Consider the following 24,692-nt stretch of genomic DNA (forward strand, 5'->3'; position numbering starts at 1 on the left):
ATGTCTTGGACATGCCGGCATCTCTTCCAGACAGGGCCGCATTGTCTGGGGAGTGAGGGTGACAGTATGTCATTCAAAGTCAATTACACATAATTGGATACAGGCCAAGCAACCTCCCCGGGAGCTGGCAGTCATGTCCTTATAGCACACCAGAGCAGCAGCGCCATTCTCACTGCATGTGTGTAGTAAATGCAAATTGTATTGTATCCCTGCATGCAATGCATGTTTTATTTGTTTCAGCAGCAAATAACACACAGACAAGAGTTCAGAATACTTGATGATAAGTGATCATTAATCTAATTGGAAAATGTCAGGTATGGTGTGTTTTTAATGCCTAATGTTTTATTACGTGGTAATAAACCAGCTGGATGCACTTATCTCGGAAGAATCCAAAGCAGGAAACAATGACACACTGGTCAGGGAAATAAAAGATTAAGATAGGCGCATGCACGATTAAGTACAATAGTCACGCTTACGCATCTGACAACGTTGGTACAGTGTAGTTCTCTGGAAAGGGAAAGTTTGACTAGGGCATTATAGCCCCTTTTTCAGTTGGTCAGTCCTGTCATGACATTCGTCACATATTTCCATAAAGCATTTGGAAGGGCAGTCATAGCGGATAATGCTTTTAAATTCCAAAGAACTTACTGTTGATTTAAACGTAACATTTTGAAAGTTCATTTATCAGTCTAGAACGAATAGGATCAAACTCTTAAGAAAAAACATACGCTTATATAAGTTTCTACAATCTGAGAGCGTCCTGAACTATGAACACTTCATTGTAATACGGTGAAAGAAAACGTGCCACTGGCAACCGCGCACCTCCAGACGTGTTCCTGCCCGGCTTTTGCGCGTCTCACATTCTAATAAGATGCAGGGCCGCTCTATTCTGATTGCTGGACTGTGGTGTCAATCACCTTGGGGCGTGGCTACACAAAACGTGGACCGCTAGTAGGGAATCCCAGTTAGGTGCGTGCAGTTTACGCCGGGGTAGGGTCCTGTTTTTTATTTTTATTTATTTAAATCCTGCTGGGAGATATCATTTCAAGTATATGACTTTGTTCTTGAGGAATAAAATTGGCGTTATTATCGGAGGTGGCCTACATGTTACCCGAAAAGAAAAGAAACAATAGGCTAAGCTAGAGAAACGAACAGTTTGCTGCCTGGACCGGCGTAAGGCTCGGTGAGTGAAGTTACCTTTCCTCTCGTATCTTTGTGTGCGCTGTGTAGGAGGAGGCTGTTCAAACTTCTGAGGTCGCTGAAAATGAACTGCGCTCTGAAATAAAGAGCGTCCTGCTGTGTGCGTGTTTAACACCCCGATCCACTATGTGATTTGTGTTCTTTGCTGGGACGTGTTCGTAGCTCCAGCCTTTTTAGTGGTAGTTATTAATTTTTTGTGCAGCTGTTGCGGTGTGTTACCCGAAAAGACTACGCGTGGTCATAGTGGTGATGGAACCAACCGAACTATAACAAACTTTGGGTATGTTTTAACCAGCGTTTTTATTAAAACTCAACACTTTCTGTTAAAAGTTAACACTTAATTTTTAAATGGAAGGGAGATTAACCTTACGTTCCCTTTACCCTAGGTGTACTTTGTAGTAGTGTTGATTGACTCTTAAAGGGACAGTACATTTTAGTTGACCGTGTGCTCTTTATCGCAAGGATCAACGCGCGTTTTGTTGCCTTTCCTTTGACTCTTTCGTCCCTTACCCACGACTTTACCAAAACAAACCCTGCGGTGATACAACACACCGGTCATAACACGACGACAGTCGAACCATATGGTGGGCCCTTGTTTCCGATATTGTTGATGTTTTAGCTACAACCTTTTGTTGTTTGCGACGCGGTATAACTGTAGGGTGCGGTGTCAGGTTCAAGAATGATACTGCCACGGCACAAAAAGCACCCCTGGAAGCCCGGAGTATGTCAGGAGCCAGAACAAACACAACCTGGCTGGTGTAGTCTGGCCCAGACATGCCATTTGGCACTGGGGTTTCTGTCATGGTAACAAAACCCCATGATGTCCACTTTATGGTTAATTTGATTTATCCTGTTTTGTAAGTGTTGGCAAACTTTGGCTTCACTTAAATGGACATGTATTCAGAATAGTGTTCACCTTATTAGAGCTGCAACATAAATTCACAGAAAAAAACTTTTTTAGATGTCATATTTGGCAAGTATAACTACCATAGCCAATTTTAAGAGGAAAAAAGAGGGTTTTGACCTTCATGTTTGCAAATCAAATATACAAACAAAGCATTTGAATGTATTTAAAGCTGTTCTTTGACACTGGACCTATGAGCAAACTAAGGTTGGGGGCTCTTTGCTGTTGTTGAGTGTGGCTTTAATTCAGTGGCTTGAGATTGTTTGTTTGTTTGTTTGTTTGAGACCTTCATTTCTTAAAATGTTCTCCCGTGAGGAATTTTCTACCACAAAGAATGTTACAGGGTTGTTGTGGTTGTTGTTGTTTTTTTTTTTGTTTTTTTTTTAAATATCTGGCTATGAGACGGTATGTTCAAGGGTTTTCTTGTATATATAGATATTGCATCCCAGACTGTGCTGATTTTTCCTTCCTTGAATCTCATCACCAAGTCTAAGTCATATTTGTATAGCTGCCTCTCATGGTTTTCAGATCTGTCCTGCACATGGCCAAAAGCTGTAATGTCTAGACAACAATAGCTTTGGTTGTGGTAGTTTCCCTTTTCTCCTCTCTCTCTTTACAGGTCTCTTCACTACTGATTTTGAGAGACAACTAGCACTATTATGCAAGCAACTAACAGGAAAGCACATATATTGAATGTCTCAACTTTGTCCAACCCCTCCCATAAAAGGATGTATCCTGTGATTTAATAGACTATGGTATCGGTGCTTATTGTCACGGTGTGTGTGTGTGTGTGTGTGTGTGTGTAATGATGGCTGATTACTTTGTATAAGACTGCGAACAAAGGAACGAAGCTCTATGCGTGACCACCTCTCTCAGAAGGGCAGCACTGTGTAGCGAGCACGTTGCCCGTCTCCAGTGCTTTGATCCTTTATGCCAGTTTCCCTTTCTTTAAAAGTTCTTTATTCACCTCGTCAGTTAAAATAACAAATCAAGCTCTAGTGCTACATCGAACACTTGTCTCTTTAGTTTAGCAGAAGGTCTTGACTGCGGTGGTATCGATCCTTTCTGTGGTAAAGATGATATATGGCTGTAGAGCAGCATCAGAAGTGTTGCGTCTCAGCACGTGGACGCCTGTGTTTCACTAGGTGGCTATTAAAAGCAGGTGAGCTAAGATGGGTGTTGAAAACTTCATGGAGGGACTGAACCACTGTCCAGCAACCAGGCAGCCAGCAAATGAGTGTCGTGGGTGGCTTTCCCCTGGCCAGCCCTTCCTTCCAGCACCAAGCCAGACCTCCCTACCGCAGGTCTGCTCAACACCCTGTCGTGTCCAGCAACAAGGCCGAGGGGCTAAGACTGCATGGCTTTTTACTTTTGACCAGCGATTTACTAAATGCAGACATTTTGTAAGCAGTAGTCGAAGGAGACAGAATAACGGTATGCACAAGTACAGGCACAAAATCCACCTGCTGATTGTCCATTTGAGAGGGACCACCTAGCTGAACAGATGGAAGCCGCTGGTTCGCCTGTGATCAAGTCGACAGCCCCTTAATGGCGAGAAATGAATGTCATGATTTGAATTCAGTTGTTTGTTTATATCACACCTCAGCTTTGTCTTGTGCGTTTCAGAAAGGAGCTGGAGATTTAAGCATCAGCGAGCGCTTAAGTGATGTTTTAAATGAGCCGTCAACTAAAAGCGATTGTGCTAAATATAAGGAGAGGTCAGAGTGCAGTTTAGCTGTCTGGGGCCAAGCACCTCACCACATGGCATTTGTAGTATTTGGGAAGCATGGAAAACATGTATATTCTTTTTGTAATCTCAATGTCATGTTTAGCATTGTATGACTCTGAATACCCTTTTGAACCACTCTGATGCATTTTTCCGTGGGCTTTCCAGTCCATTCGTACACAGCCCTGTAATTATGCTTGTTTTGTTCCAGCAGAAGTGCTTCTGTGTCTATTCAAGACCTCTCATCCATTATCTAGCCGTACATATGGTTGGATCCCCACTAAACACAATGAGTGGTTCACACTCCATGCCTAGAGTTGCTGCTAATGCAGACATGGGCAACATGTGTCTGATTGGGTGTCATTTTTCATTGTGCTTTTCGAGGGCCAATTGGCTGCTTTTCAGGGTAATGCATGGGTTATTTTTGTTGTGAGGTGTTTCTCTGTTAACATGGTCAGATTTTTACTTTAGCCTCATTGACTTTCAATACCTGGAACTGGGAAACCATGTGCATGTTGATTTTACATTACTGCTGTGTGCACACTTATATAAGATACTTAATTTTGAGCGGTAGGCTCCATGTACTTAAGATGTTATCCATGAATAGGACCATGACACCTTCCCAGCCATGCCCCTCCCCCCAACTCACTCTCTGTCTCAACTCAGATATTCATAAACCTAAATATAGTTTGATCAGGGCACCATGGGGCAGATTGCCTTCGGTTACGGATCTACAGACTGTCTACAGAGCTTGTTATTTTGTGTGTAGAGCAGTGTCCACCGACAGGCATATTGGCTAAGGACGCTCATGGTCTGCCATGTCTGGGCCAATCGCTAATTGAAACCTTTATAGATTGGTTGAGTCCAGCAGTCACTCGGCATCGACAGACGCTCCCCTCACTCTAATGACAAGTGCAAACACAGCTGGGACAGAAGTAACAGAAACAGAATGGGCACTTCCCGAGGACTCCATCTATTGTTTCTTGATGATGGATGTTGGGAGTAATGTGTGCTCCTCTTCCTCCTGGGTGTTTGGTTCGGCTTTCATGGTCCCATTTACGTCGTGTGTGTGTACTGCAGTTTTAACATCAGCGATGTTAAGAAGAACAAAAAGATGTGTTTTTGCAAAAATATTATTCACCACTAATGCAGGAAATTAATGTATACTATTAATGTATACTATTCGCACTGTTGGTAATATTTGTTACTTGGTGTTTAAACTCAAACTTACAAGTGCTCTTTACTATAACAAAATGGGTCATCTTTATCTAATCTGTTTGTGCTATGTCAAGTTGCAGATTTATATTGTAATGAGTGTTAAGATGGTGGTTCTCAAGCAGTCTGAGTCTGGACACTTCTCAGTCCACTCGTAGCTCGTTTCACTCTTGCTCTGTATGGGTGGTAGGGAGCCTCTCAAGTGCCTGCTTCTCTGTGCATCATCAACGTATGATGCTTCCCTTTTCTTGATATGGCTTTATCAGCCTGAATTTAGAGTGACAAGACCTGACTTGGTTTAGATGCAACACCTGGCTTGGTTTAGATACATCTACCTTTTGGAAACACGTTAGGGTTACACCACCCACATGTCTACTTTAACAGTGTTATGTACTTTCCAGGTTTGAATCGTGAAACATTAGGTTTGAATTAACATGAAACATTTTGGCTCTCCTGTGTGGAATGTGTGCTAGCTACTTTTTTCCATCTCACTGGAAATAATCTGGGGATGCAGGCCCATTTTTAAAAACGTATTTATTTGAACTTTTATCTTCATACATGTGATACTCTAAGCTTCTAAACATAAAAGATTATGGAAATAAATGCTTTAAGGTGCCTTGGGTGGGTGTTGAATCGTCTGTGAATGAAGAGGCTTTTTAGTCTTTGTTGCATTGAGCTTGGTCCAAGTGTCATTCATGTAAATGAATTAAGGTCTGTTGGACCAGTTAATGGAAGAACTGGATCTGTGAGATAAATATATGTTCAGTAGTCTGCCAGATCAGAGTATTAAAATCCTATGATGAAGAAAGAAATAGGAAATCTCCAACTTCTTACCCTGAGTTGTTCTGACTTTCTCTGTTTTATTCGAGTCTGTATTTCACACTAATGCTATTGTGTGCTGGCATGTTTCTGTAAACATTATATGCCGTTTCATTATCTAACGACATGCTTCTTCTGTTAGGCTCTACAGTGTGGCAGTAGAACTAGTGGAAGGGTAGATGATGTCTGATAGGAGTCAAGTCTTCATCTACTATCACGCAGGAGGAGCAGTAGATCCAGGATGTCTGGCTGGCAATTCATGAACCACTAAATAACAGAACCTCTGTTTGCTAGCCTTTCTCATTCCGGATGCTCTAAAATAAGACACATAGCTGGCGGACACTCAGCAGTCAGACCGGTCCAGTTAGGCTGCACATTGTGATTAGCTGCTTCTGGAAATTGATGTTCATGTGGTTATTTGAGAAGCCTCATCGTGGCAGTTGGTGGTGTTAATGGCATGCCCAAGAGAGCAATGTTTCTGGCGCTGACATTGGTTGAGTTGTGTTTTCTGTGGAACTGGCCCGTTCTACTCTTGCCTTTCATAGCTGCTGATGAAATGCCTCAGGCGGTGTTGGGGTATATGCTCCCCTTAAGGATTAGCAGCCATGGTTCATCGCTATCCCAGCCTGCTTCGCAGTAAAAAGACCTTTTGTTGGTCTGGGAAACTGGGCTTCCATGATGGAGAATTCAGCAGAGGTACCGAGATTTCAGTTAAAAAAAAAAAAAAAAAAAAACTAAAGAAAACATTTCTCTCAATTCAATAAAAAACTTTGAGAAACTGCAATTTGTGTGATGTACATGCTACTCTGCATTTAACCTCTCTTCCAATTATTGTGTCCAGTTTTAATCTGACACCTTATGCTGACCACTGCAGAAAGCTTTTGCATTTTAAATTGATGCACAACGTACATTAACCTGAATTCTTTAAGCAAAACGCAGTTATTTCAGTTAATAATGCAGCAGAAACCTCTAGATAATCGAAGATTGGGGAAGGTTATCAGGGTGTTTCTGTGGCAGTTTATACACTGATACTGTGTAAAAACTAGATCTTGTTAGCTTGCACAGATGTTGTTCATGCTACTATTTGTAGATCTAGTTTATTATGTGAAACTTGTTTAGAAAAATGCAGCTCTTCTGAAGAGCGTTGGTGTTGGTGCCAGTTACCCTACAACTGCACTACTTAAAGGTGCACTTGTAAGAACTTTAACTGCTTGTAACTGTCTTGTTGCACATCATTGCTCAGAAACGCATGGTCCTGTTAAGTTAATGAGTCACCCACTGAATCATCCAATTTGTCTCTTCATAGACATTGGACATACTGTGTTGGGAGAGAATATTTTTCCTACTAGTCGACATATTATCAGCAAACAGACAGAATCAGTGTAAATGCATTTGGTGTACCCAAACACTGCTCAAAAAAAGCTTTGATCTAATTTGCTTTTCAGCTTTATCAGTAAGTTATTCCTGCAATCCTGAAAAAGCTCTCTCGGGTGTAAAATACATTAGTCACAGGCTTATTGTTCCATCATGTCTTTGAGGAAATCTTATTACGAACACTGCATTTTAGTGACTATTATTTTAATTTCTCCGACATATTTTCTAAGTCTCTTTATAACATGAAGATTTTATGTGGCGTCTTGCACAGAGAGAGGTGATTTTTGGCCTGAAGGATTCATCTGTGCAGTAAACATTCTGTCTGTTGTCTTGTGTTTTTAAACCTCACTGGAAACTCTGAACTTTTTAATAATGATATTTTGCTGTGGCCAGGTTCACTACCTGCTTATTGTAATGGTAAAGATGCTGTGTAATAAGGGGATGAGTGTGTATGTGTGTTCTGCTCTGTGCATACTGCGTGCTGTTTGCTCTTGGCTAATCATGAGTCATTGTTCAGTCTGCCTTGAAGCATCATGATCTTTGGATGAACATGTATGACCAGGTTTATTAGTTTGCCCCATTGCCTTAATTCCTGTAATCCTAATCCTACTTGTAAATGGTCAATCCCCTTCTTGTGGTTTATCTCTAGTCGTTTGTTCACAGTCAAAGCATCTCGATGATTACCACGTGGTCATCTCCAGACACGGCATGTTCTCTGAGGTGCCGGTTGAGCCTGGGCGAAGGCGAGGAGTGGCAGGTTTGTCTGTTTTTCCAATTACTGCCAGAGCTCCCCATTCGCCACCGGCAAATTCTAACGAGCTCTGCTGCACTCGCCCCCCCCCCCCCCCCCACCAGTGTGTTTACAGGCAGCTGTGCACCGCCTCCCTCTGCCAGGCCTACATGCTGTTGGACAGTTGAACGCAGTTGAACCAAGCACACTAGCGCATTTCTGCAGATTCCACCACAGGGAAGCTTGCACTGAACTCGCATGCACACGGCAGCCAAAAACTGTGCTCGAGCCAGTAACAGTGCTTGCGCTAGTGTCACGCACATCTGTGGTAGGAAAGTACACCAGAAGACTATATATTATGTGTTGGGCTCGAGCAATTAAGCCTTGTTTATGGCTGTGCATGCCTTTTGGGAGTATTTACTTTTTCTTGGTTTTCTGGCTGTATTGTTAAGCTGTTCCTCTCCTATTCTTCTTCCCTGTTATTATTGTTGGAAATGGGTCTGCAGCTTAGTTATGGCCTCCTTCAGACAGTGGGCCCGGCAGTATAAGAAGGCTTGTGGCGCAGCGTGGTATGTGAACGCCCGCTTTGGGTTCCATAGATTCTGCTCAGGGGCCGAGAGACCCTCCCCGGGCTGAATCCATCTCGAGAGCCGAATCACAAAACCGCTTCTTCCCTGTCAGAGATCCCATCTCTTCAGAGTGGATGGGGCTGTATTCCTCTTGAGCTTCTAAACCCGGCAGTCATTGCTTCTGGTTGGATCAAGGTCAAACAGAGCTTGTTTTGTTTAAGCCCTTCCTCCAGGGTGAAATGGAGAGAGTCTCTCCTGTGCTCTCTCTCTCTCTCTCTCTCTCTCTCTCTGTCTCTCTCTCTCTCTCTGTCTCTCTCTGTCCTCTCTCTCTCTCTCTGTCCTCTCTCTCTCTCTCTCTCTCTCTCTCTCTCTCTCTCTCTCTCTCTCTCTCTCTCTCTCTCTCTCTCTCTCTCTCTCTGTCTCTCTCTCTCTCTCTCTCTCTCTCTCTCTCTCTCTCTGTCTCTGTCTCTCTCTCTCTGTCTCTGTCTCTGTCTCTCTCTCTCTCTCTGTCTCTGTCTCTGTCTCTGTCTCTGTCTCTCTCTCTCTCTCTCTCTCTCTCTCTCTCTCTCTCTCTCTCTCTCTCTCCTTCCATTGTGAGAGGAAAGAAGGTTAAAAACCTCCCTTCCCCTTTCTCTGAAAGAAGAGCTTGACCCCCCCCCCCCCAGGCCCAAGCACCTGTTCTCTTGGCTCACGCTTCAGCCTTTACCACGTTGCCTTACTTCATTTCGGCAGTCGTCTCCTGAAGGTGGAAGCTGAATGGCTGTGATAAACGAACACCTGTTATGTGTGACCAGAAGCGCGCACAAATGCTCGAGACGTCGAGGAATCATCTCGCAGTGTACACAGAAGTGCAAGTTTGGACCATGTCTGAGATTTTACGTTCTGCTTTGGTGCCTGCCACTTGTCAGCTTCATTTTTAACTTCATGGGCTTTAACCTTTGAACTGAGCTGCTCACTGCCTGTAGGGATCTGGTTCAGGCCGTTTTTAGCAGCTTGGCACAGTCGTCTCTGGTGAGGCCTGTGCATGTGCTCAAGATGAACTCCTGTATTTTTACATCAGCATGTTTGGAACTTGGATTCAGTGCTCATTCCCATGCCACTGGTTTCTCACAGCAGGGACAGTATAAAACTACTTAACATGTAGTGCAGTTACATGCCACTCAGCCCTGTGTTATACAAGAACTCGCAGTTCTTAATGAAGTGTGTTCTACACTGGGCCAAGAAATCTGAAGCATTTAGGAGTATGTGTAATCTTGAAGGGTGCATCAACAAATGCATATGTTAACATTTTCACACTTAAACCAGAAACAGACCATTTAGTAGTTATTCACTGGTTTCTCCAAGCACTACATCAGCCTTCATTCCTCCACTTTTTTCACAGAGCAAACCCAGACTCTAATTTGAATCATTTTAATTTACATTTTAACAGTTTGCATTCAGGAATATTATCTGACTGCAAGTTACCCAAGTAAAGCTTCTTATGTGTGTGTGTGTGTGTGTGGGGGGGGGGGGGGGGGGGTGCACATGTGCCTCTGCCTCATCTCTGCTGGAGAGGTAGGACACTTGTAAGGAATCAGAGCTCCTTTGCAACCATCTGCTGTATCTCTGAGTGGGGCCAGCCACGTGCACCCCTCTGCAGTATGGCCGGCGCCGTCTGCGACCTCGTTACCTGGCTACCTGTGAAAATCATGGCATCCCAGCATATGGTGTCAAATGAGCTTTTAAACAGGACTTTAAAGGCCCTGATGCACTTCATCATCACAGATAAACATCTCTATTTAAAGCTGAAAAGTATTCCAAGTTGTAGATTTAGCTTGGACACGTGAAAAATGTGTGTAATTAAGTCCTTGGGCCAGCACATTAAGCTATGATTTTCGCTGCCATGCGACCCGTGTACGTGTGGGCAGGTGGGAGAACATTTGTGCACACGTGAGTGTTGGGATCAGTATTCCGCCCTCATGACTCTACTGTTGGCTTCTTTATCTTTCACTGCTTGCCATAAATATATTTGTGTAGCTGAGCAGACCGAATGACCAGGATTTCCCAGTTATGTTGTTCTGCTATAGATAAGCTTCACCAAGCTGGACTTTTCGAGTGGATGTTCCAGTATATTCCTGCTCAGTCAGACTGCTAAACTAAAAGAAGACATTTCAGTAAATCATAGCGTATTGCCTCTCACTCTTTCCTTGAAGGGCCGATTGAAGCTGCATGATTTTAGGTCGTCACAGAATTAATTTATGCTGACATGCCCTGTGACGCAGGTTTTAAAGAGCAGTAATGATGGTAAATTAAAAAAAAATCTGTTTGGCTAGCTGGCCGCATTTCCTGTGCATCGTTACTGTAACACCCGACCTTTTGGTGGAAGTCATTAAGCTGTGTTTACAGCAGACTTTCCTAGCGGGCCTCATTACTGCTCAGCAGTGTGTGTTTGTGTGTGTAGACCAAAAGAATCATATCGCACACTGCTGCCTAATCAGCTTTGATGAGTCTGAACCAACGCACGCATGCGTTCTGATTTGCGTTTTCAGAAAGAGACAACATTTTTCGGAAAGGTCTGCATGAGATATTGGAAGTTCGTTAGCATTCTGTTATAGGTGGTGTTCAGACTCCATTATAAGGTCTAAGTGATTCTTTAAAAAGACATGGTTACTTATGTCTGACCTCTTTCCCATTGCAGTAAAGGGTTTCATACTTGGGAAAACAGGCCAGTGTTACATTTTGGATCATAAGTGGCAAACAGCTGACTTACCGTACAGCTTGAGCTGAGGTGTTGAAAGATGGTGAATTTGAACTGTTTTCCGTGTTCAGGGACCATGTTTGTAGTTCCTGTTCCATGGAATGGATCACCAGTATATCAGATTTTCTAACCCTACTAAAAAGTAAATCCTGAGGTTTCAGACAGACTGATTTTGCCACTGGATTTGCAGAATGTCAGAAGTTGATTTTGCAGACATCGACATGTTGGACTGACGAGACACGCAATAAACAAGCACATCTGGTTCTTTAATGCTGTGTTTGAGCCCACATTTTGATAATTCTTGGTAAGCCAATAGACATTTAGTAGTTCTCCTCCCCACCATTACACAATAGATCAGCAGTTCATTCTGAGTTTCAGGCATTCTAAAAATATGAACAGGGCTGCAGTGGAACATTTAAGGCACAGTCTTGATTTCCAGTCGATTTGTTTTTCCTTATTTATTTTTAAGATTGTGGTACTCAAGTCTAGAGTTTAAATCCAAACACAGTTTAGTGAATTGAACAGTTAATGTAAGTGCTATGCCTGACTCCAAGGTAAAAGGGGAGAATCTATAGGAGCCAGACCTCAAGGACTCTGTATGTGTATGAAAAACTGATGTGCAGCGCCGTATGTGCAAATGCAATCCGTCTTGTCCGTGAAGGCTTTGATTGGTCTAACCTCTGCTGACTAGCATAGTGTGACCTGTATTGTTCACCGCCGGTCAATTTCTGTGATGGATGAGCCTGGTGAGGCCTCTCCTCCAGCTCCCCGTGCACGCGACAGAGCTTTCCGGGACCAAGCCCACAGCTGATTTTATTAATCCTGGCACTCGCACCTCCTGAGATGACAGATTTGTCTGCAGCAGAAATGGGACGGGTTGAGCCAAGCTTATTCGATTTATGACTAGATAATATAGTTAAGACCTCCACGTGTGGCTTGGACCGTGTTACAGCTGGTCTGAGGAGATGGTCTGGTGTCTGTGTCTACAGGTTACAACCGTGACAAAATAGAATGGTGTGGAAATTTACATTGAGCAAAGAATGAGAAGCACACAGTCTTTTTCTTCCTACTACTTTTATTGTCAAAATGAATCCATTGTTATCAGTGTTTATTGGGTTTTCCAGACTTGCTCTTATCAGTTCTCATAAAATACACACACTAAGAGCCTCCACAGTTTGAGGTACAAGGGCAGAGGTTGACAGATACAACATATGGAATAGATTAATAGTGGAGACCGTAACGTGCTGATATGCTTGCTTTTAAGGCTCCATTGTCCAATGTACCTTTTCGTCTCAGTGAAAGAACGAGAATCGTGCTGCCAAAGACAATAAAAAGCATGTAGTTGGGAAGCATGTAGGTTTACTGCCTTATCAAAAGAGAGTTTATGAATACTGATGTCAGGATCTTTGTATTAACATGTAGATTCCCAGTTTCATTTCAGTATAAGTTAACTTTAATCAGTAACTAATTTCAGAGTGTAACGTTTCCAAAAATAGTTGCTAGCACGCACATTATTATGCATTTAATTTGACTTTTGGAGCATTTTTTTTTCTTTCTTGGAGGAGTAACATTTGCACTCACTCTATTTTATTTATTTATTTATTTATTTTTATGAACACACTCAATCACTCATTCACTCTGGATAGAAGCCCCAGCTTAAATGGAGAGAGTCACACTCCAGAGGCCAAAAACTAGTCCTTGCTCAACATGAGATGCACTGATGTTTACAAGTTCCAGAGTTCACTAGTGACTTGAATATCTTGGCCAATGGGGACAGGGGCAGTTGCTCAGGGGAGCCCCACTGACATTGAGTCCCTTTGTAAAGGGCTTTTACAAAGCTGGCTTTTGACAAGGGAATTGGCTACACTGGTGATGCGTCTTAGAAGTTCCTCTTTGGCAGCTCTCGTGGGCTTTTGAACTCTACAATCTGACAAGAGTACCAGCTGAAAGGGGCTAGAAGCTCAACACGGGGAGACATTTAACACTGGGAAAGGACTTGGTGCATTCCATCAGTAATGGATGTTTTTTACGGGTTTGTTTCAAATGCACAGAATGCCAGTTGCAAGTTTCTATTGGATAAACCAATTTATTTATTTATTTATTTATTTATTTTAACACACCTAGTTCAGTGGACCATAAGTAAGATGTTCATTATGGTAAATTAAGTGGACTAGAAGTATTTTTGTGAAATCAAAATAATAATAATAATAATAATAATAAATAATAATAAACAATTGTAGAGACAGGATATTTAAAGGGCAGTGATTCCTATATGGTATACTCAGTAGTGTAGGTATCCTAGAATAACAGTAGACATCCTACACATTAACCTCACAGCCATCGTTTCATACCTCATGGCTGCATCGTGACCCCATCAAGGAAACTGCATGTTAAACCCGCGTAGGTTTATATGCAAGTCTGATCTTCTGAGTTGCTTTCTCTTTAAGCACTCCCTTAATCTGCCATTTGGGACTTGAAAAGACTGTAGAAATTGAGGTCACAGTCATAAATCAACAGGAACATAAATCTCACTGAGACACTGTGTTCTCTGACAGGTGGGAGAGTTTGGGCAGTTAAGGGAGGTGAAGGGTGCCCAAGTGATGGTGACCTTCGACCCTATATCCTGTTGTGGCTGAATTCCAACAGTCTCCTCTTTTGTCTGCCTCTAGAATTAATTTGTGAAAGGACAGACCCAACCGCCCCCTTTAGGGGTTGCTTACACTAATACAGTTCACTGATGATGGCTAGTTTTCAACCCAAACCTTAGTAACTAGGCTTAAACGCAGTCTGTTGCGGTGATTTTAAAAACCTAGATACATCTCTTGCGACACAATGAGTGTCTCTTTTTGTGTTATGTGTATATACCAGAATATGTTATCAGTGGGAGTAATGTAACCGTTAAGGTACCGTAAAGTACTGTAAACTCACTGTTAAAGAAGCCCAGGCATGCCTTTGTGAATTCTAAATGTGTGATGAAATTAGAGGATGCTTTGTACATGTTGTAGTTCTGGAAATGGTCCGATGTGTTGTTGTTTTGTGATCCATTCAATATGGTAGCTTGCACACTGTTAAATTCAATGGATCAGGAAGATGATGAGCTAAATGGCTCACCATTTTTTTTTGTTTACCTATTTTTGTTGGTTTATTTCTAAAGACTGAATGCTAAAGTTGTCAAGCAAAATTGGTATCTGAAATTATCTAGCGTATGTGGCACCTGGCGTCAAAATCCTAGAAACATTTGAAAATATCTGTGATGTGTTCTGCTGCTGAGAGTTACACAGCAAGCATCCGCACATTTCAAGCAGTGCAGTTTAGTTTGTTTGACCAGTGATCCTTTACGTTGGGTGGAACCTCCTTCCTGTGGTGGGAGGTGGCAAAGGTTCACATGAGGTTATCAAAGCTTCTGGGTTTTTGGCTTTCAGTGGTTTGTGACCCCAACATGAGAAATCACCACACTGTGTGACCCACTAGCAATCTGCAGCCTTTACGTTAAAATTAAATTAACATGAGAACTCTTGGTCATTTAATATTTTTTGTTCTGATGCAAAAAAAACCCCAAACAAACAAAAAAACAGCTAGGTTTGTATTTATCGTTAGAAACTGAATGATCCAAAGACACTACTGGTGCTGGTCACTGACTGTTAATGACATGTAACGGATGTAATGGTTTCTGTGGCTCAGCTTTGTAGAGTAATTAGGTCCTGAGAGTACTGGCCTCTGTGTGCTAGGATTCCTGCCTTCGGTGAATATGTGTGACGTCACGCTCCCCCCCACCGGCAGCTAATCCCGTTAAATCCATTCACATTTCAAAGCCACCAGCTCCATCCTTACAATGCTTTTTAATCAGGGCCCATTGAAGCCATGATCCTCTTAGCCATTGTGCACAGTGCAGCCCTGCATTGTTAAGCCAGTCACAGAGCTCCAAATTCAATCACTTAATACCTGACACTTAGATGCATTGGGTGGATAATGATATGAAAAGCTGCTGTTTAAATTGGAAATGGAACTTTCTTGCAACATGTAATTTTATTGCAAACAGTTTCTTTCATCTCTTTTACAGTACAGGGCCTTAAAGTGCATGTTTAAGTCACTGGGGCAGTAGTAGTAATCAGACTAGTAGTCAGAAGGTTGCCAGTTCAAGCCCCACCACCAGTTTTCCCCTGCTGGACCCCTGAGCAAAGCTCTTAACCCTCAGTTGCTCAAGTTGTATTCATTCAGTTGTAAGTCACTTTGGATAAAAGCTACAGCTAAATGCTGTAAATGTAATTGCCACTGCTAGTTCTCCCTCTATTGATATTCCTGTCTGCCAGTACCGCATGACTGTGCCCCCTTCTTACAAACCAGGTTGTGCACGTGCTTTGTTTTTTGTTTTTGTTTGTTTGTTTGTTTGTTTGTCTACTGTGCTTCTGTCCTTTTTTTTTTTTTTTTGGCTTTTTGGCTGTTTTCTCTGCGAGACTTTTCAATGAACTCTCTGTTCACCTTCCTCTATGCACTGAGCTTTTATGGAGTGGGTAGGGATAGGATGTTGTTGGGTCAACCAAACACACATTCTATGTTTTTATGCCTCCTCTCCAATCCGCCCCTACCTCTGTGTTGCGCTCAAAACCTTTAGAGAGACCATGCAACATTTTTGCCTTTTGATTCTAATCAGATTTATTATTTATTATAATTATGATGATATAATTTCACTCTTCACTATGAATTTACAGACTAATCCAGCCAATGCTTTAATCTTTCCCCTCGCGTCCTTCTGCTTTATGCTTTTCGTTGTGGTTTCCAGAAGTTTACTGTGGTTGTACCTGCAGCCTCTATGCACACAGATGAGGTGGCTACCTGCTGTCGACTCATGTTCTCAGGTCTGACCAAAGGAAAGAGAAACGGGGGGGGGGGGGGAGAAACATGTCAGTGGGCCTTTTATATAGCTGCTACAGCTAAATACGCCAGGCACATCGAGCAGTGACTCAGAACACTCAGACCAGTGCTTCACATTTTCCCCTGGTGGAGTGGTGTTCTGGTGTCCTGAGCGTAGAGAAGTGACTGAGAGTTACCCAGCCTCACGGCTAATGAGAAGTTTCTGTTTTTTTTTGGAGGGTGTGGGGGTGTGGTGAGGGGGTATGAGTCAGTCAGTCAACAAGTCTAAGAGTCTATCACTAAGACAACAAGCATTTGTGTTCAAATCAGCTGTGAGATCAGGGCCACTGAATTGCTCTTCAAAGGATGATGGACTAAATCCTTTCAACAGAGGTAAGATAAGGCTATGGTGGGTTTTTTCCTCTCTCTCTTTCCTACACTTGTCTCTGTTCTCTGTATTAACTGGATCATTTTGGCGGATGCAAAGAAAAGTACTACGTATCTTTCTTTTTTTCTTTTTCTTTTTTCCACCCCCATTCTGAGCTACAGGTGTGTGTGATCCGTGCTGCGCTGTCTTTGCCTGTTTCACTGGATTGAATTTACTGCCGTTGCTTGTGGACAGTTAATATTGTCAGTACAGAAGGCTTTTTGGCACATTCAAACTGTATGTTAGAAAATTAATGTGTGTTGTGTGAGGACCCATTTGTCTACAATCCTGTTCCATTTTGCACTCAAAAAGTTTTTTCTCATTACCTTTGTAATGATTGGCCGGATGAAATTTATGTCCAGTTACTGTGAAATAATTCATGTTGGGTAGGTGCTTGGTCAAGATTTAAAGGATTAGAAAAAGTTCTTTGGCAGTCATTTATAAGGGAGAATGATGATGTTTTGGTTAATGCTTTGAAATATTCTGACAATTCATGTGCTTCTGTCAGACTGCAGACTGACTCACAGCCCTTCTGACACTCTGCTGGGGCAATGAATCTCCTAATGAGGGTGTAAGAGACAGACCAAGGACAGACCAAGTGGTGAAAATGTATTGGCAGGAAAGTAAAAATACAGTCTACTATTATACTGTGCAGGAATGCTAGTAAGAAATATTTTGTTTGTATGTGTGAGTGAGTGAGAGAGAAACATCTCTGATGTCTCTAATAGTATCCTGTTTCTTTTTATTTAGTGATAGTTCACCCTAATCGTTCCTCAGTTATGTCCCCTTTAGTGAGAATGACCTTTGTCTTCTGTCTATTTGAGTAAAAGTAGCTCCTGGCGGCTGCTGTTGGATAATTAATGCTTCGTCCTGTGAGCTCTAACTGACTTCAGAGAAAGTGATTCTGGGATGTGGTTTGCTAATGATACCAGTCTCCTGTGATTTTAATAGGGAGGCACATAAAGAGAGTTAAAGAGTTAAGTGTGAAATTTGAAAGGGTCATTACTCTTTTTCTGAATTTCATGTTGGAATTAAGCTTATATCAGGTGTACTCTGAAAGTCATGAACAGTTGATATATGGGGCACCAGTGACGAATGGGTGATGTCTTAAGGAAAAAAACAGACACAGTCGGCATAATCATAACAGCCTATGATTACATCACTGATGTCATAGTTAAAATCAGTCCCTATGGCGGAGATTTTTTATCTCTGTTACAAAATAAAAATATACAAAACCACCCACCAACACGTTAATAGATATCTATTTTAAGATGTAGTGTGAGTGACCTCAAAGGTTCCAGTGGATTGGTGCATTAGTGGCTCTAATTAGTCATTTTGTGTTTTTGGGCCAGACATGAGTTGAATGTTCCTATCCACAGGCAGATGTCATATGGAGACACCATGCACGCTGGCACTGCTCATGCTCCAAGTCACCCAGAGGTGTGCTCTGGGACCCTCTGGGGTGGCTGTTTTACTGGCGTACCACAATGGAGCGCTACAGCCCATGACCAAAGGCCGGCATCTGAAAGATCCTGCCTGTTTGTGTCTCTGAACCCTTTCACTCTCATAGCTGTCTCCTTTTTGAATAACTACTGTGTTGTTTTTCTCCGTGTTTCTGCAAGTGTTGCGAAAGGGCATCCTTCGGGCGGGCCGACTCCGGCCATGCCTCTGTGCCACGGGCTCGTTTGTCTGCCATGAATTGTGTTTTTGTGTCCCCCCCCGACATACAACAGCCGTTCCCCTTTCTCGAGGTTGAGCGGGATAATCGATGCTGACGCTAATCAGGGAGTCAGGAGGTCAGATGGGAAGAGAGTGGGCAAGGGGTGGAGTGTGAGGAGCAGATGTCCTAATCCTGCATTTGGAGCTCGACCTCCTGTATTCCCACAGTCCGATCAGCAGGAGAGGTCTGGGTGAGGTAGCGTGATCTCAGTGGAACAGACTGACTGATGTGGGGGTGTGGGCTTGGGATGTTTTTGGATGTTGGGATGGTGTTTTTACAGGTATCGTCTCGGGAACACTCAGATGAACCCATCTTTTTAGTTTTTTGCTTTTGTTCTTTTCTCCTTTTCGCCTGCTATAGTGTTTGTTTTCCTTTCTTATTTTCGCTCCGTTCTTCTGCTGTGTCTCTTTGGAGATGAGTATAGATAAAAGATAAAAGGCTTCAGGTTTAAAATCAAGAACAGGAACCAAGCTTGATTTTATTGGCTACATTACACCCTGTGCAGGAAGCCATGCAGGCGCTGAGCATTCGTATCTGTGGTCCGTTGTACTGTTATCTTTTTGATGCTGCGACTTCAAAAGGTGTTGGCCCTTCCCCCTGTTCTTGCCTGATGCCTTAAAGGATTAAATGAGCGGCAAGCTTAACAGTGGCAATTTAAGAGTGATTACTGTACCTTAAACAGAAGGGGTGAGTTTGAACTATTTTAAGTATGTAAACCTGTAAAGGAGACACAAATTTGTAAAGCAGACAGCATATTGTGCTTGTTTCTTTTTCAGGACATCTGTGTACAGTATGTATGGTGAGGTGTACGGCATGGTCACATGGTCTCTTTCCGAGAGCGTTGCGAGCGACTTTTCTTGACTGCTCTCTGGTCACCACCTCATCTGGCATCCTGCACCGGACTTGCTTGGCAGTATACAGCGGGGGGGCAGCACAGTGGAATTTGTGTGTTTAAAAATAAACACCAGATGAAATATAAAGACAGCTTTGAGAAACCTTCCCAACCATTTGAGCAAGACGTCATTTAGGTCTGCTACTGGGCTAAAAATGCAACGTGTAACGTGTAGATTCTGAATAAGGAGTGGAGCTTCTTTTTTGAGAGTAACAACACGCTTCCTCTTTATCACTACCACTGCAATGCTGACCTTTATTGATTGCCAAACTTGTAGTGAGTTCTTGAGTATTAACCCAACGTGTGTGTGTGTGTGTGTGTGTGTGAGAGGGAGAGAGAGTGTGGTGTACTGTGTTGTGAATAGTATACTTTTATTGGTGGTTGATTGAATTTTTTACCTCCTATTATTTTTATATATATATATATATATATATATATATATATATATATATATATATATATATATATATAATTTATTTATATAAATCAATCCAATATAAAATTGACACACACACACACACACACATATATATAAGAATAATTTGATTGTTTCCTGTCTGTGAAAGTTTAGAGATTTGGATTTGTCTGAAATACCTGAGTTTTGAGTTTTCTTGTGTGGGCAGTACAATGCAATGTTACTGATTAATGAATGTTCTGTGTATTCCACAGATGAGGGAGGTTGACAGGGCTGTATAAGCAGCTGACGCACACATTGATGATCATGCAGATTGCAGGGCAGTAGGCATTTAACGGAACAGGTGAGTCTGAATGTTGATCTTTGGGTGTTGGTGCTTCGTAGCCTGCCATATTATCCTCCTCTTTGATTAAGAGATGAGACTGTCTGCTTAGGGTAACTTCTCCTACACTATCAGTTAGAGGCCCAAATGAAATCATTTGCTGTACACCACAATTTGACCATGAAATGTGTCTGCTCCTCCAATAACCGTGATAAATAACAGATCAAAAGTGAATCACTTTCATGACTCACTAGGAAGGATCAGAGCTATGGATTTCTAATGGGAAAGCTGCTGATGTGTTCTTTGAATATTACCAATGAGATTATTGTGTGCATTCCAGGGATGGGAAACTCAGAGAGCCAGTACAGCGTTCAAGAATCTAGGAGCAATGGCTTCCTCCACCCTGGCAGACAGAAGCCCTATTCACTGAAGCTTCGCTCGGCCAAAGAGGAAGTTTTATCACCCCATGGCTGGTGGAGGGCGGGATCAGCTGTTGCTGGTTTCAAAACCAGGGCGATGAGCCGTGGCTGTTTTTCTCAGCCGAAGAGCAATCAGTCCTATATGTCGCGCCATTATGATCTTGTCACTAAAGGAAGAGAAGGGAAGAGAAGTGCTGGCAGTCTGCAAAATGGTTTATCCGAACGTTTGCGATCAAAAGGACACGTTATGCTGCCCTCTGAGAATGGCTGCTATAAGAGTCTCAAGCAAAACGGCGACACCAGCTGTAGTACAAGTGACTGCAATGGTCAATCCGTAAATGGGCACAGGACCCCTGAGAGGAAACCCAGGCTGGAGGAACCCGTGGAGCAGAACAGCCCCAGGGTCGTGATCAAGAGTGATGGTAGTGTGCGAGTAGAGTTCAACAGCTTCTCCAGTAGCTCCATGCTTCCAGATGAGCATGCAGGGCCTGTCCAGCTGCTGAAGTTCTCACCCACACTGGACTCCACAGCCTCTCTGTCAGCTGTGACCCACAGGTCCGAGTCTGATCGCGAAGCTACCAGAAACAGCAAGGGCAGCTCTCTGAGCTCCGAAGGCTCCTGGTATGACTCGCCCTGGGGCGCCGGAGCAGAGCTGAATGACGGCGATGGCACCCCCCTTTACCGGGTCTCAGAAACTCCTCCAACTGTGAATATGAAGTTTTTGGATCCACATCTACCTAGTATCGCAGTAACCGATCTTTACAGAGACCGCAGCATGGCTGCCACCTTTCCTGCAGCCAAGAATCTACATTTTTCTAATGACGTGCCTTTCAAGCACAGATCTTCCTTTCTGTCTGTATTGGAAGAGCCTGCTGAGGAGGAATGCCCAGGAGCCAAGCAGTATTCCTCCTATACATTGCCCTGCCGCAAATCCAAACCCATTGCGGAGAATACCGGAAAGAAAGAATCCCTCAGGAACCCAATGAGACGGCTCAGTGATTGGACTGGAAGCTTGACACGGAAGAAGAAGAAGAAGAAGGAGGTAAGGAGGCATGCCATAGAATAACCAACATACCCTTGTGGCTCAGGGTTGTGACGGCAAGCTCAGTCACTTCCTCCATTAGCTGCAGTAGCCTTTGGGCATATGCATATTAAATATTGGGAACAAGTTTAATTAGAGGGTGTTCCCCAATTTTGTGCAGAGCTGCTGAAGTTCTCACAACTGCTAAATCTGTCAAAATATTGAAGATTTTTTGTAAACAGTAATTGTCTGGCCACTAAGATTTGGTTACTGAGATCATAAGGCAACACGCTTCCTCTCGGTATCTTCACTGGCTATGAGGGCCAGTTGTCTCCTCCAGCTATAGATGCCTTGTATTTAGAGAGGGACTGTTGGTTTCTTGGCTCTCACTACCTGGGCAAGGGGCCACCGCATTTGTTGTTTTGTCAGGAGCAGAACACCGTCCCACGTAGAGAACAATATTGCTCACCACACTATGCCAGGTGTCAGAGAGGGAAGCCACAGGGCATTACCAAATGAAAATTGTGACCCACCAGTGCAGACCTCTGTGGCATGGACACAGAGATGAGCATGCATGGTATGTGCTTTGTAAGGATGAAAAGTCGAGGAATTCTTAGCAGAGGCCATACTCTTCTCTGGGTGAGTATTACAAGACTAATGGAGCACCACTATTTACGATATCGCTAGTTTTCCTGTACAGCCTTGTGTGTAACAAGACCTATGAATCTAGTATTCTAAGAGTAATTCAAGTTAATGATCTGTTACACTTTTTTTTTTTTTTTTAATGATTTTGATTGTTTTTTTCGCATTTGTTAAGCCATGTGGGACTCTAATGTAGTAGTGTATTTTTGTCACCCTTGAAGGGTTTTTCATGTTCCTGCCCCGCTTTGTTTTAGCCAGGCTGTAGCTGCTGTCATAAATATTTGAGATATTCTGTGCCTGCTTGAGAACTGTCAGGTGTTACTTCTGCTTTAGCTGTGCGAGACATTTCTGTGGCGTGAGCTACTTGGCGTCGAAATGCATATCACAAGTAGTCAGCGTCCTCTTGCTGTAAGAGGACACCAGTTTGCTATTGCCTGGTGGATATCAGAGTAGAGACAGAGTCTGGGATGGTAAGGTTACTTATGCTAGTTTCTTTACAAGGAGTGATATCAGTCTCAGTTTTACATTCCCAATACTTAATACTTTTCCATTAGAGCTGTAACCTACTTTAAGCATACTTAGGGTTGTTTAAAGTAAAGTTGTTTGTGAATCTTTGCTTGCTAGTACACAGTATTCTGTGTCATTGTCAATATGTTGTGGGTTTGCTAATATTTCCCTGAAGTAAAATGAGAGCTCACATTCTCATATTTTAATACATTTATTTGTATTATATCTTACTAAAGCTCATCATTGTTTGCATTGCTTATAATGAAAAGTGAAAATGGAAAAATATAAAGGATTTATATATAACATTGGGTATTATTTTAACATTAATGAAACATGTTACCAAATGTATATCACAGAAAAAAAAACCCAGTCATTTGACAATGGTTCTATTGTTTACCTTTCTTAAAATCAGCACTTTTGCATAAACATATCAGTTTACTAGCCCAAAAGAGACCTGATTTTACCTTGCTCATCTTACAGGATGTCACATTTACTCACATCTACAATTGCCTCATGGCATTCCTCTCCTGATTATTCAGCATGTCGTCTACTTGAGGCAATTTATACCTGCGTGGAGAAGTGATGTCTTGCCTAATCTTGCTTTCATAATCCCCCACCTGGTGCACAGACCTTGACTGTGTCTTGAGGGTCAGTCAGATCCTTCCAAAGGGGCATCTGAGCGTGCCCCACCCCACCCCTTTTCTAATTAGAGGCAGCTGGTGAAGAGATGCAGACTTTAAAGGAGGGTTTGGGGGAAGAGTGCTTGTGTCCAGGTTGCTTTTGAAGTGCACTCCTCTGTGTGAGCAGTGCAGAATCAATGCTCTCATGTAGTGGAGTGCGGGAAGCCTTTAATTCCCATGAAAGAGAATAATCTTGTGAAGAATACTACACAGCTGAGATTGCCCTCATGTTCTTCATGTAATTAATAGGCACTCAGTTTTGTGGGGTTTTTTGTTATTAAAAGAACTTTTAGCTCTCTCGATCAATCATCTTACCATATTGCGAGAGGGTTTAAATATGTATACATATATGTATCGAATAAATGGGACACGTGTATTGTGAAATTAAGGAAATGGCTAACTCAGGTAATTCAGCTGCACTTACCTGATAATTAAATTTAAAGTTATACTACAGTTATTGTTGATACCTGGTTTCGTTTTGCTGTAAAGTCAGTCATAAAACGTCTCAGTATTACTTTGTCCACCCTTTTATTTTAGGAGCCAAGATACAAAGAGCCCATCGATTGCTTTGACAGTGGGGTGGATGGCCTCACTGCTGACACAAGCTCTCCCTCACAGGTCTCCAGTCTGGTGTGGTACCCCAAGGGTCAATCTCGGGCCCGCTCCCAGTCTCAGGCGCCGCCCACCCGTAGTGATTCGGCGGGGGCTCTCCACCTGGACATGGGTGCTCTGAGGCAGAATATCTACGAGAACTTCATGAGGGAGTTAGAGACTGGCCATACGGGGGCAGGAAGTGGAGGTGAAGAGCACTCCGCAGAAGAATCCGAAAGTAGTAGCCAGGAGACGCTTGGCTCTTTGGAGCAACTGGACTTGCTGTTTGAGAAAGAGCAGGGTGTGGTGAGGAAAGCTGGATGGTTGTTCTTCAAGCCCTTGCTTACTCTTCACAAGGACCGCAAACTGGAACTAGTTGGCCGACGCAAGTGGAAGCAATACTGGGTAACTCTCAAAGGTAGGCACATGGCTAAAACTCCTGCAGAGCAGAATACTATTTGTGCTTTCCCATAGTGAAATTAAGTATTTGTTATTTAAAATTAGTTGTTATTGAGTGACTGCTAGCTAGAAACATGCTAAATACTACTTAATGTCACTAAGTGTCACTTAATTACCTGACATCATATTGATTGTGCTTTTATGATCCTTCTCTTCTTCCAGGCTGTACACTCCTGTTTTATGACACCTACGCAAAGGGCTCTTCAGAGCAGGAGATGGTACCATGCTATGCTCTGCTGGCTGAGGACAGCATCGTTCAGGCTGTCCCCGAACACCCCAAGAAAGAGAACGTGTTCTGCCTCAGCAATGCCTATGGTGATGTCTACCTCTTTCAGGTCAGCCAATACCCCCAAAAACCAAAATGACAGCAAAAATAGATACCTGAGAGGTGGTGTTTTGGAGAGTTTTAGAATTGAAAACATGGACTGGCTTTAAGTGCTCAAGATGTATGTTGGTCTTGTTATATTGTTGT

At 42.8% G+C, this 24,692-nt stretch overlaps 1 protein-coding gene across 5 annotated transcripts in view; it reads left to right on the forward strand.

Annotated features, from left to right (window-relative positions):
• Positions 1-951: 951 nt before the first annotated feature.
• The window catches only part of tiam2a (TIAM Rac1 associated GEF 2a), a 54,525-nt gene continuing 30,784 nt past the window's right edge, over positions 952-24,692 (forward strand). Inside the window, exons 1-5 of one of the 5 annotated variants that reach the window (XM_027001486.3) lie at positions 952-1,183; positions 19,834-19,922; positions 20,242-21,362; positions 23,708-24,179; positions 24,383-24,555. In XM_027001486.3, the coding sequence (XP_026857287.3) occupies positions 20,244-21,362; positions 23,708-24,179; positions 24,383-24,555 (1,764 nt within the window). In that variant the 5' untranslated portion in view covers positions 952-1,183; positions 19,834-19,922; positions 20,242-20,243. Of the gene's footprint in view, positions 1,184-1,339; positions 1,481-16,403; positions 16,519-19,833; positions 19,923-20,241; positions 21,363-23,707; positions 24,180-24,382; positions 24,556-24,692 lie in introns of those variants that run through there. The other 4 variants (XM_035533174.2, XM_035533173.2, XM_035533171.2 and 1 more) reach the window with 4 other exon arrangements.

The sequence above is a fragment of the Electrophorus electricus genome, chromosome 10 (assembly GCF_041902795.1).
Source record: "Electrophorus electricus isolate QZ-2024a chromosome 10, ASM4190279v1, whole genome shotgun sequence".
NCBI lineage: Eukaryota > Metazoa > Chordata > Actinopteri > Gymnotiformes > Gymnotidae > Electrophorus > Electrophorus electricus.